We start from the raw sequence: 14,116 nt of genomic DNA on the forward strand, positions 1-14,116 counted from the left end.
CACATTTATTTGATAGATAGACTAATATATTAGTATTTGGGCTTTTGTGTTCATTGTTTAAGCTTAAAATTGAGTATATGTTTATATTTTCCTTTTTAAAAGATTAAAAACAGAATTTCATTGAAGGAAGTGCATATGGAAACTTTTTTACACTAGGTATATGACACCCCAGGAGCAGTAATTTTTTCTGCTGTCTGTGAAGTAAATTAAAAAAGTACCCTCTAAAAATACTCTGGAAGGTAAACCAGTCAGTTAAACTGTCAGTTTATGCTTTAGATTTTAATATTAAGCTCCTGTCAGCACTGTTGCAGTTACTTGTTAAGACGGAAAATATAGCATGTAGCAGCCTTTTCTTAGGGAAACAGCAAGTTTTTACTTTAAAATCTTTTTTCATATGTAGTGCTGAAAAAAAAAAATCTCTTTTTGTATTAAATGTTTTAATAGATAAAAATCATAGGCTTTTAACACACATATATTAGCATTATACAAAGTTAAGAACCTGAAATAGGGAATCACTAGTAACCTTATTACATTTTGGATGTGTTTTTAGAATATTAATGGATATAAACTTGCTCTGAAAATTTTGAATTCTGCACTGGGAACAAGAGAAGACGATATAGCTGCTTTTCTCAAAAAAATTAAGTCTTGCTCCAATACTGAACTTTATGTAAGTTTACAGTTTTCTGTTATTTGTTTTTAATAATTGCCAACTTTTTTCACATATGCATAGCTTGAGAAGAAAGATTTTCAAAATTTTAGAATTGTCTGTTGAGCAAAAAGTTAAAATCATAGAAACAATGTTGCAATGCAATACAATACAAAAGTGATGACCAGCAACAGGCTCTGGGCCCAGCTAGGCTGGTCCTAGTCAATTTACAATCCCCAGTGAAGATCAGTGGCCCTCTTAAAACTATCTACTCCCTTGCTCATTACCACCTCTTCCGGTAAACTGTTCCAAGGTTCCACTACCCTGCTAAAATAATAATTTTTCCTAATATCCATGTTAGCCTGAGATTTAAATAGCTTAAAACAATGACCCCTTGTCCTGTTTTCAGTGCTAAACTTTAGCCTTGTGACATCTTTCATTTTAATAAATTTAAACAACTGAATCATGTCCCCTTGGTCTCTTCTTTGCTCAAGACTACATTTTAAGTATTCTAAGCCTGGAATCGTAGTCTAAATGAGAAAGTCTATTTATTAGCCTTGTAGCTCGCTTTTGAACCTTTTCCAATACATTAATATCTTTCTTAAGATAAGGAGACCAACTGAACAGCATACTCCAAATGAGGTCTTACTAAACTTCTATATAAGGGCAGAAGAACTTCTTTAGATTTATTTGAAATAGATCTATTGATAAACCCAAGCATCTTATTGGCTTTGTTACAAGCTATGCTGCACTGTTGACTAAACTTTAAATCCTGACTTATTAAGATGCCTAGATCAATAACTTTTTCTGCCTGACTAATGACTGAACCTTACAAATAATAACTTGTACATTTACTTCCATACCCTAAATGTAGCACTTGACATTTCCCAACATTAACAGCCAGCGAGATTCTCTTGCAGCTGATTTGCTTGTTCTTCATTTTCTACAATCCCCATAACTTTGACATCATCAGCAAAACAATTCATGTTCCCAGAAATATTTTTATGAATATCGTTCATAAAAACAAGGAACAAAACAGGCCCTAACACTGATCCCTGAGGAACCCCGCTTGAAACCTCACTCCATTTAGAATTATTTCCCGTCACAACTACCCTTTGTTTCCTTCCGTTCAGCCAGTTTTTTACTCAAATGAAAATTTTCTCTCCTATTCCTATATCAGCTAATTTGCTAAGTAGTAACATGCGGTGCCTTATCCAAAGCTTTTTGAAAATCAATGTAAACAATATCTACGAGCTTCTTATTGTCCAAAGCCATGGTAACTTTGTCATAGAAATGTAATAAATTAGTTGCACAAGATTTTTACCTTTCCTGAAACTGTACTGAAAACTAGTCAATAGATTATTAGTCTCTAAAATATTTACTATCTTAATTTTAATCAATGTTTCAAAAATTTTGCAAACTACCGAAGTTAGATTCACAGGTCTATAATTTCCCTCACTCCCTTTAGACCTTTCTTGAAGAGCAGTGTAATGTTAGCGAGCTTCCAATCCTCGGGCACTGTCCATCAATAAGTGTTGTTGACGTATGTTCAAGGGTCCCAAGGAATCCTCTTTTCAATCCAAAAAGAATGGACTTATAGATGAAAATACATCTAATAAAATTATTTTCAACCCCAAGCTCACTATTCTACAAAGTGCTGTCTGTTTTTTTTTTTTTTTTTTTGACTGGAAGGAGATGTTTTAAATGTGAGAAAAAGTAATTGGAGCTTTTGATTCTGTCATCAGAGTTCTACCTGTACTTATAGCCAAACATAAAAGTGCTTCTGATCTTTTCTTTCTTTATTGCTATAACTTGCTGATATATTTGAACTTCACCTTATTATTGTGTGCATAAAAGATTCTACTATTAAGCACTATTTTGGATAGTTCACTCAAAACAATTAAACTAGCTTCAAAAGGTCACTTAAATCTTTTAAATGTTTCTGAAAGTTTGTTGCTTGTTATTATTTCTTCTTTTTTTTTAAATTAATGACTCATCCTGGGCAGATTAAGCTCAAAACATTTCTTAAATAGAAATAATTGATTGATTTTGTTGGTAGAGTGATAATGAATACTTTTTATAGTAAATTTTATGATCAAAAATTTCTACACCAAATGACTTTTCAGATTACTTGACTGATAATGTTTTTCTTATGCAGTGTATAGAAGCTGTAGTGTCTTGCCTGGAAACATTTGCCTCCTTAGAAAAGAAAAGAGAGAAAGAAATAGAATGCATTGAAGCATTTTTTGAAACTGCTCAAAAGTTTGCTGTAAGTGAAACAATTCTTGTTTTTATTAACAAAGCTATTATTAGTGGACTATATAATTAAATGACTTATTTTACGTTTCTTAGTGTCTGAAAATACCTAAAATATGTTTTACTGATTTCATTTTAAGTTATTTTTAACTTAAGTTATTATTAACTTAAATGTGTATAGTCTGTTAGTATTAGATTTGTAGTTAATGAAATAATACAGTGCAAAACTAAAAAAATCATATCAATGAGTTTTTGACACTTTCGTCATTTATATTGAGCACATGGAATTTTCTGCTGCCAATGCTTCTGAATCTGAAAAAATAAACTAGAAACTTAAATATTTAAAAAAGCAAATACTAGTTTTAAATGTGCTCTATTAAATTGATTAGGAGCAGCCTAACTGAGCCCCAGAGCCTGTTGTTATTCATATCATTTGTATTTGTATACTTTTATTATTTTACTTATTTCTTGTTTCTACTTTAACAATACAGGCTTTCTAAAAATTTACTGCATGTATTTTAACTCATGATAATTAAATTTTATGCATTTTTGACACTAATGACCTTTAGTTTTTCTGTCACATTAGAATATTTAAAAAGCCACAAAACTAAAATTTACCAAAATGGTAAACTAACTACAAAATAGACTTAATTTTTTTCTCTCATAATTTTATCTTTTGTGGCTGTTACTATCTGAAGAAAAGTCTGAAGAAAAGAGCATGCCCAATATTATTATTATTTAAAGTGCACTACTATTAATGTCTTATTTTATTACTTATTTATATTACGGTCTTGTTTTATTGTTAATATGACTCTGATAAGTAATTAATTTCTTAGATAAAAATTAAAATAACTAAACTTCATCTTTGATAAAAATTTGGATCTTTTATTTTTTAACCATACATCCTGATTAGCATTGAACTTTTGTTTCAAGCTCAACTTTAATTCTAAAATCTGTTTGGTAAAGAGAAAGTGGGCTATGACATTAAACTGAAAAATAAATAAATAAATAAACAGCATTTGACATTCACCCTAAGAAGCCATTTATGAGAATGTCAAAAATTTTAATAAATAATTTGAAAGTAATGGAAGTTGTATTTTGTGTGTGTTTCTTTTGGTATTCCTTTTTTAACTTATTTTATTATTATTATTTTTTTAAATTCAATGCTTTATTTATTTATTATTCATTTCAGGAAACAGAAGTTTTGCAGACATGCATGAAGCAATTAAAAAGTCTCTACCAATTTGACATTGATTTTCTTGAATCTATAAAACCTGATTTTGACAGGCTTGTAGATGCTGAGGAACTTCTTGAAAAAAAGGTAATTTTTCATCTGTATGGAAAGCACATATTCTTGGATGAAAAATCATTGTTTAAAATATGTTTTCTGAAATCAAATCCCTAATTTCACTTGCTGTAACTTAAATGTCAAAACGTTTTAAGAAGAAATGAACTGTAAAGCGAGTGTTCCTGAAGTAGCAACTAACCACTGGACTTGAAAAGGAATTTCTGGCTAACTACAACCAAGGGTTTCTATTAGCTTATGCTACCTTGTATGTTGATCTTTAGTTAGTGATTTTTTTAGATATGTTAATTGCTATTTACTTTTAAATTGCAAATAATAAGCAATGCTAGTAGTGTCTGCAAAAGGTCACTGATTCCCCCAGTTATTTATTTATTTTTTGCAGACTGATGGCTGAAGTAATGTTACTTTTTTATTTATTTTTTATATTTTAAATAAATATACACATTCAAACAATGTTACATCATTTTTCAAGTAACATTAATTTTCTCTTTTAAAATAGTGCTTTTAGATAACCTAATAATTTTTATGAATAAAATCTTGGATTAAATGGCTACTAATTGTTGAAGACTAAATTTACATTAAAAATGCTTCTAAATTAGCCTGCTGACTGCAGGCCTAATATTTTTAAATATTCATGTCTAGTAGGTCTAGTTAACATTATGTAATTCTATTAAAAATAATATGAAGAATGGCTCAAAGAAATTGGATGAAATTTTGAAATTATTTTACGAAAATTAAGAAAGTGGAGGAAAATAAATCGTGTCTCAGAAATAAACTATGAACTATTTTTGAAGTCAAAACTTTAAAAGAAAAAAAAATTATGTAGATATTGGCAGCAGGGTTCAAAATTAACAGTAGTCTACTGGTCTCTTACTACAAAAACATCCATTAGTCCAGCTGGATATAAATTTTAATGGTTCATAGGATCAGTGAAGTTTTATTCCTATTTTATATTTAAAAAAAATAGCATCTTCATTTTCTTAAACGTTTGAGAGGAAGTTTGCACCTTTACTTAAACTAGTGGTACCCGCATGGCTTTGGCCGTAGTAGAAAATTAAAAGGTCATTTGGTTTGCCTATATATTTACAAATAATGGATGGTGAATTTCTCGCTAATTTGCTCTTGCATGTTACGGTTCCACATTATAATAATTCCAGATTGTTCTTAGCAATTTGTAATAATTACATCGTAACTCTTTTTTTCTTCAAATATACTTTCAATTTTAGTATCCCCCATTCAAACACCAAATTTGATAAATACAGGAAACTAAAATTTTGATGTTTCTGTACACCAAGCATTATTTGCTAATTTTCTCAAAAAATTAATTTAAGTAAACAGAATAGAATTACATTAATTAATGGAAATGATGAAGTTTTCTATTGTGAATTTAAAGTGTATGTATACATGTGCACACATTTGTACCAAAAATCTATGAAACAAACAAAAAAAAAAACTTTTCAAAAATTTCATAATGTATTTAATAATGTTTTAATTCACTATGCACGTCACAGAGATCCAGACAGAGAGACTTTCAGCTTTATTATTAGTAAAGATGTTTAGGGGTTTTTTTTTTCAAGAAAAGATAGAGAAAGAAATTTCTACTGTCTTATAACATTGTTTTATCATATTGCCTTCCTCCCATAACTACAACATAGATTTTGCTGACTTACTTAATTCTTTGACCAGCGTTGGTGAACAGAAAGATATTTGTTGTTTTCTTCTCTTCTCCTAGTCGTTTAGCAGGTCTACTGAAAACTGCTTAAGGACTCCATCTGTCATGTTAATTATGTTTTACATGTTTGTCTTTTTTCTTCAATTTTTCATCATTTAAAGCCAGGACACCTGAATGGACCACTAAAAACAGACTAGTGAAATTTCATAACTAATGGTCCATTGGACCAGTGATTTATTTTTCTAAATTTCCACCCCTGTTGACAGTATTAAAAATAACCATTATGAGCATCAATTGGCTTTGCTGATTAATCTGTAATCAACCAATTTGCTTATCTGAGCTTACCTAATATCAACTTTCTTTTTAATTTTTAGAAACAAGCAATATTTTCTGTTTGTGAGAAAGGCTTATCATCTGCAATTGAGGCTGGAGAAGCAGAAAAAAGTGAGATTGAAGCTGATCTTGAATATCTAGAGTGTATGAGCAGTACAGCAGTGAGTTTATTTGTACTAGTTTTTAATCCTTTTAAAATAAAAAAAAATGCTTAAAAGTAGAACATGTTTTAGTTTTCATTTAAATGCAGACTTTTATTTTAAAAGTTTGTATTATCAGAACCGTATTCATTTCCATGAATGTAAAATATGGGAAAATGTCATCCTTGGTCAACAGAAATCAGCAGAAATAATGACTTTTTTTTTAAATTCAAATATATAATTCTTCAATATTTCCTGATAATCTTGTGCATTGGAAGAATGACTGTTATTTGTATAAATACAAATGAAACCACCAGCAACGAGTTATGATCCTAACTAAATGGATTCTTAACTGCCAGTCAAGTGTGAATGAAGTTTAAGTGCCCTTTTGGAACTGGTTCACCTGTTTACGAGGAACAAATGCTTCTGGCAAACTTAGAGGGATACACCAAGGAGAGCTAGAAGGATACAGCAAGGGGAACTAGAGGGATACACAAAGGGGAGCTAGAGGGGGATCAGAACAACACTAAACTTTGGACAGTATCTGTAAAGGGAAAGAAATACTGCCCTAATGTTCAACACATTAGAGCAGTTGCTCAGGTGGATTATAAATAATTAGTGTTTGACATAATAAGAATTTTGATTAAAACTAGTTAAGCAGAAGAATTAAATAAAGTAGTTTGTGTTAATATAATCATCTTTTTCGGGCCTTATGTGTCCAGTAATTTTTTTTAAACAATCTTTTTTGATGAACAATCATTTTTACATCAGTCGGTTAAGAAAACTTTGTGAATACTATAGTTAGTGTCGGTGGCAAACAGAAGATGATGACCATTGTGATGCAATATAAACCACCATTGGCAATATTTCATCCTTTTGTCTAAACTAAGTGGTATTCCAGGCAATACTGGATGATAAATTAGTATTATATATTAACAAATCTGTAATATACTCTGTATATCACACACATCAATGAACCGATTAATGGGGGGTGGGGAGCAATGGAGGAGGTCTTTGGAGAATCCTGCTGTAAATTTAGTTTCCATGACTTGGCTTGAGGAAAAAAAAAACACAGATAACCCACTGCAGGGTATAGTCTGCACCTCATTAATTTTGCACTTTTTTAGCGGATAATACGCAGGATTTTTCTTTTTTTTTTCTTGTGGTTTACTCAATTTCTGTTTTTGAGATTGGCAATACCTCCAAGTAGAGATTGGAAGATTGGGATTGAAACTTTTTTCCAACCATTGATTCTCTTCGCTAAGGCAAGTTTTTTTTTTTTTTTTGATATTTTGAAAATATATAATTTTTTATTTATCATTTCAAATGCTTATGTTATGTTTCATTATTGTTTGTAGAGTATTTTACAATGAAGTTTGTAAGATGTTTCATATTTTTTTAACTGAAATATTTATTTTAAAACTTATGCCTGGTATATTGGTCATATCACCATCCCGAGATACTCTTTGCCATAGTACTCTGTCTGCAGAATAATAAAAAAAATTGTTCTATTATTTCATAATTCTGGCTGAAGGAGTATAGTTATAGCACATCAGTGCAGTTCAATCCCAAACGCCTTACTCCCTGTTAATTCGGTGCTTTTTATTGTACCTCCACACTATTCCAAACTATTTATGTACCCAAGACTTGGTTCTTGAGCATGACCCCTAAAATGTTAGTCTGTCTCTTCCTTTATGAAAACTATTCTAAATGTCTACAACCCTACTGAATTAGCAATCTTTCCTTGCTCCAATATCAGTCCAGGATTTGAATAACCTGAGACAATGACCTCTGGTTTTGCCTTTAATGTAAAACTGCATTTTCTATTTTAATAAATTTATACAATTGAATGGTGTTTCCACTGATTCTCCTTTGCTACTAAACTACATATTTAGCTGTTTCAAGTCAATAATCTTAATCTAAATCTTGAAATTTTTTGCCCTCTTCTGATCATCATGCTTATTTATGTATTTACTTTATTTGTTCGAGAACTAATTTTTTAACTTCTCATTTGAATAAGTGTTTTAAGTTGTTTGCTTGCAAGACTTTTGATGCATCGATTTTTGTCTTTTAGAGTACCGAAAATGTTGCAGCAAATATGAAAATATTCCATTCTACACTAGAATTCAGGAAGTCTGAAATTTTGTCTTTAAAGTTTGATTTGGAGAAACTGCCTTTTGAAATTGAGGTACTTATTACGCTTCATTATTATTACTGTTTTTATTTTAATGTGTATGCTGTGTTTTTTGTTTGATTGAATAAATGATTAATAAGGAATATTCCAGTAAGAAGTAATCAACACTATGGGCCATATGAATGATTTATTTTGCACTTATTATTCTAATTATCCATTGTAGATAATTGTTAGAACATGTTAGTTTGTGATTTTTTCAACTTAAAAAATATTTTTTACTTGTTATTATTACTTTTTCAGTATGATACACAAATTATTCTATGTATGAATTTGAAATTTTATGTCAAGTTAGAAATTCTTTTTTCAAATTTTTCTATAATTTTATGTAAAATTTGAAACAACTAATTTGCAATTTTATGAGGTAGCCACGATTCATCTTCTCCATGAGTTTCAGACCAAAATACCCAAAATAAACTTGTCATACATAGTCTGTAATGCTCTTCGTGAATTTTTTAAGAGCATTATGTTCGCTGCATGTGTAACAAAAGTCATGTAGAAATCTTTTATGTCTTGAACTCAAATCCTGTTTCATAAAAAGTGCTAAGAAAAAAAGCTGTTAAAATTGTTTCTGTGATGAAATTTCCCCCTTGTAAGTTAATGTACAGCATAGAGGAGGTGTCACAGTGGAGTATTCTGTGTTTCACCTCTGTAAAAAATTATAAGCCAGTGGTGAAATTCAACAACATTTTTTTTATATATTGAATGTGCATGAAAATCCATGTAAAATTGGATTTGTAAAAAAATGTGGCCTGATAGATGTTTTTCAATATTTTTCTTGAAATCATCACCAAAAAATGCATTAAGTTCAGCTATTACTTCTATTGAATTATTTTCATCGCAAGAAAAAAACAAAAGATATGTCCTTGCATGTTATTTTATCTATTTTTCAGATTCTACCAGTGGTATCAAATTGTATTGTAATAATGAATTCCTGTTTGAACAGAAGGCAGTATGAAACTGCTTTAATTAGTAAAGAACTGGAGAGTGCTGAAAATGAGGTATGAAATTTTTCTTTGGAATAATTTGTTTATACACTCGTATAGATATATATGTTACTGTGAAAGACCTAAATGGAACATGTTGACTTTCACCGGTGATTCACTGGAAATATTAGTTTTTTCAAGGATGTCGGCATTTACCAGATTTCTGACTTTCACAGTGATATATGCAGGCATCGCAGCGTTCCTATATTCCTATATTTTCCTATATTTCTGAAAAAGTTCCTATAATTCCTATAATTCCTATATTTTCCTATATTTTTCAGTTTCCGATTCCTTTTTTTTTTTTGCTTTTCCCCTCGACTTTTGGCTACCGCCTTTTCCGCGATCCACGTGCAGCCGCCATTTTATCTTTCCTACTGTGCAGGGCTCCCAAATGGTTCGCTTTTCCCGCCAAAGTCCGTGTTTTATGGTAAAGTCCGCTTCAGACTTTTAACATTATGATCTGATTAGTTCGCTTTTATATTGTTTTTACTTAAATATCAGATTTTAAAAGTTTTTCATTTCGTTAAAAGTTACTGTTCTCCCAAGCACGCCGCCGCAGCGCGTGTTAAACAAAGTTCGTACGCCCATGAAAAACCTTGAAAAGTTCTTGGGGGGGGGGGAGGTCTCACACACACACATTTTCTAGTGTTTGAAAACCTTGAAAAAGTATAAAAAGTTTCTTTATTGCTTGAATTTATTTATTGTTTGGATTGTGCTTGTAATTCTTTTAAAAATATTTCATTAGTGCAATTTTCTGAACATATATATTCGATATGATTTATCGCGAAAAATTGCTTTCGTGTTTGAGGTTTCAATCCTTTTGCATCTTGTTAATATTTTGATTCTTTTTACAATCCAAAGTGATTTTGACATGTGCTTACCTTAGCTTAGCTTATTTTTCGTTTAATTTCAATAATTAATGAAGGAATTATTTTGGAAACCATGGCAACATTGAACTTACTCGGCTCGGACGCGGAAAAATGCTTCTCGCTTTTGAAATTTCCATCCTTTTGCATCTTGTAAATATGTTGATGTTTTCCACAATTAGAAGTTATTTTAGTATATGCTACTTTAGTTTAGCTTATTTTTCGTTTGATTTTAATAATTAACGAAGGAAATATTTTGGAAACAATAACATTGAGCTTATTCGGACTTCGCAGAAAATTGCATCTCGCGTTTGAAATTTCAATCCTTTTGCATCTTGTGAACATTTTGATGTTTTTGGAAATTTGAAGTTATTTTGACGTATGTTTCTATAGATTGGCTTATTTTTCGTTTAATTTCAATAGTTAACCAAGGAAATATTTTGGAAACCATAACAATAACATTGAGCTTATTCGGACTTCGCGGAAAATTGCATCTCGCGTTTGAAATTTCAATCCTTTTGCATCTTGTGAACATTTTGATGTTTTGACAATTGGAAGTTATTTTGACATATGTTTTTATAGATTAGCTTATTTTTCGTTTAATTTCAATAATTAATGAAGGAATTATTTTGGAAGCCATGGCAACATTGAACTTACTCGGATTTCGCGGAAAAATGCTTCTCGCGTTGGAAATTTCAATCCTTTTGCATCTTGTAAATATTTTGATGTTTTCCACAATTGGAAGTTATTTTGACATATGCTACCTTAGTTTAGCTTATTTTTCGTTTAATTTCAATAATTAACGAAGGAAATATTTTGAAAACAATAACAACATTGAGCTTATTCGGACTTCGCGGAAAATAATTTCAATCCTTTTGCATCTTGTAAACATTTAGATGTTTTTGACAATTGGAAGTTATTTTGACATATACTACTTTAGATTAGCTTATTTTTCATTTAATTTCAATAATTAACGTAGGAATTATTTTGGAAACCATGGTAACATTGAACTTACTCGGACTTCGCGGAAAATTGCTTTTAATGTTTGAAATTTCAATCTTTTTGAATCATGTAAATATTAAAATATTTTGCCCAATCGAATGTTATTTTCCCATATTCCAACTTAGATTAGCATGTTTTAGGTTTAATTTAGTAGAAAATAAATAAATTTATTTTATGGGAAGCATGCCAACATTGAACTTGGTTCGTGAAAATTTGCTTCTCTGAGCTTTCAATCGTTTTGCATCTTATAAATATTTTTATATTTATGGCAATTAGAAGTTATTTTGACATGCTACGTCAGATTAACTCGATTAAATTTTTACTTAAATAACTAAAAAATTAATATTTTTTGTGTTGTTTAATTCAAGCTTATTTAGTTTTCCAAACATAATTTTGATTATCATTAGCTTATTTTCGGTTATTACTGTTTTTTTGTGTGGGAGGGGGAGGGGTATTAAATTTAAACAATTGAGCACATAACATTTTAAAGTAGCGTCTGTATATGAAACAAAGTTGAATTATGTAATTATATGAAGTTGAATTTGTACATCATTTCATTGTCATGATGCCTGCTGCTGTTGTTGTCGTGTACCAAGTAGGCTGGTAATTTGAGGTGCACTGCTTCACTTTTCCAACTGTAGAGTAATTTGGTGTGAAGTCCGACTTCTACAGTACACACATGCCATAAGGACCCGTTTATAGGGGACAAGGACAGGAGAGAGAAAGTACGTTCATGCCCGAGCCGGGATTCAAACCCGGACCTTCCTATCGCAGTCAGACTTCTCTGACCACTAGACAAGGCAGGCGGCATGATGCCTGCTAAAGGGGGGAATTTGTCCCCCCCCCCATAAAAGTTCAAAGCACTCATGGCCCTGCAATCATGGATTATTTTTTTTAATGTAAGCTTTATGATTCTTGAAAATATACTTTGAATATGAAAATTGCAAAACTATGCCTCATGTGATCTGCTTCTCTTTGTGATTGAGAATTTCAGACATTTTTAATTAAACTTTCAATACAGTAGATCTGTTTGGTGTGTGATGGATTCATATCGGTGGAGAAGGGATATAAATGCTATTAAAGAAGCATTACAATACAGAAAAACACAAAAATAATTTTAAACTATAGAAAGATGAAGCACAGCTTCATCTATCCTTCAGTGAGACTACCAGCATCCCTGGTTCAATTCAAAATGTATCATTACGCCCATTTAGTTCTATGGAGGCTGCCTTAAGTGCTGCGCTAAGTGCCGCCCCCCCCCTCCCATCCAAATGTTTGTGTAAATAATATTATTCAATGGATAAAAAGATCAGTTGTGCAGAAGGTGATAAAGGAATTGTATCAGTAAAAATCAGTATTATGGTTAATTAACAAATTATTTTCAGGGATTTAGCAGCAGGCAGCTAATTTGCCTTTTGATGCTTCCTTGTGTTTAAATGAATGGTCCTCTCAAGATCCTCTTTTTAATCCTAACTGGTCCTCTTTAGTCCTCTTTTACCCTTTTCTAAAACTAAAATGTGTTGGGAGCCCTGCATTAGTTTCTAGAAAAGTGAAATTTTATCTGCACAATTGCATTCGATCCTCATTGATTTGGAGGCTTTGGTATGAACTTAAAGAAACGGTTTTGATTACTAAAATGCAGTTTCCTAACGACTTCTCATTTATTTATTTTGAAGTAATTTAAAAACCTATTTTAACTTAAATTTTCCAAAATGCATGTTTTTGTAAACAAGTGCAAGGTTCTATTTATTAATTTTTTTTATGAAAGTAGTAAAAACTAACCCCCCCCCCTCACTTTTTGTACTTTAAAACTTTGGGACAGTGGTGGCCACCAAGTTTTTTAGGTCTGGATTATTTTGCTTTAATGACCAAATATTTCTAAATCAAATTATATTTTACTGGGTGTCCTTCAAAGTCATGGGAAATCGTGGATTTCAACTATGATCGAATTTTGTACTGAAAAGTCAGGATTTTCAGGGGGAAAAATGGTCAAAAAGTATCATATCAGAGATTTTTCTGAAAAAAAAACTCAGTATACATTTAAATTTTTAATTTGCATACATTTAAATTTTTACCTGAACACTTTTTTCTAGAAAAGAAAAGGAAATTCACAATAATTTCTTTTTCACAAAAATAAAGAAAATTCACAAAAAATATTTTGCTTTTCCGCATAACGGGGACTTAAAAAATGAAACCTGGATTGACCCCTGATATTACTGTGACATGTGACTTTGATTTCAGCATAGCACATGTTTCAACAACTTATAAAACTTTAAGTTTGGCTTTTACTGCATTGTCAAGTGATAACATAAATTAGAACAGAACTTCACGAATTCCATTCTACTGCACAGCTTGCCCATCGCAGTATCGGATCATGCAAAATCTTTCATTAAAAATTAGATTAGTGACACAACTATTTTAAGAAAGATTTGTGTTCATCTACAAAAAGTTTCGTCTATTTTTTTTATTTTTAAAGAAGTATGCCTTAATATGTTTAGTACAAATTACAGTTTTACGCTCTTTTACTGTTTGTAAAATTGATTTTGTGTGTATTTTTAGACTTATTTATGCGTATGTATTGCACTTATGTCAGGTAGTGTAATTACATGTTTTTAATCGAATAGTAGTATTGCATTTTGAAAAAAAATGTCATACTGGCGAGCTTTGTTATCGAAATTCCTGTATATCCTTTTTTTTTCAAAATATTCCTATATTATT

General features: G+C 30.7%; 1 protein-coding gene across 1 annotated transcript in view; it reads left to right on the forward strand.

Annotated features, from left to right (window-relative positions):
- The first annotated feature begins 6,325 nt into the window (after positions 1-6,325).
- Positions 6,326-14,116, forward strand: part of LOC129222306 (myosin-10-like) — a 55,772-nt gene continuing 47,981 nt past the window's right edge. Inside the window, exons 1-3 of the mRNA XM_054856792.1 lie at positions 6,326-6,374; positions 8,428-8,541; positions 9,438-9,545. Coding sequence (XP_054712767.1) covers positions 6,360-6,374; positions 8,428-8,541; positions 9,438-9,545 — 237 coding nt within the window. The 5' untranslated portion in view covers positions 6,326-6,359. The remainder of the gene's footprint in view (positions 6,375-8,427; positions 8,542-9,437; positions 9,546-14,116) is intronic.

This window comes from Uloborus diversus, chromosome 5, assembly GCF_026930045.1.
Source record: "Uloborus diversus isolate 005 chromosome 5, Udiv.v.3.1, whole genome shotgun sequence".
Lineage (NCBI taxonomy): Eukaryota > Metazoa > Arthropoda > Arachnida > Araneae > Uloboridae > Uloborus > Uloborus diversus.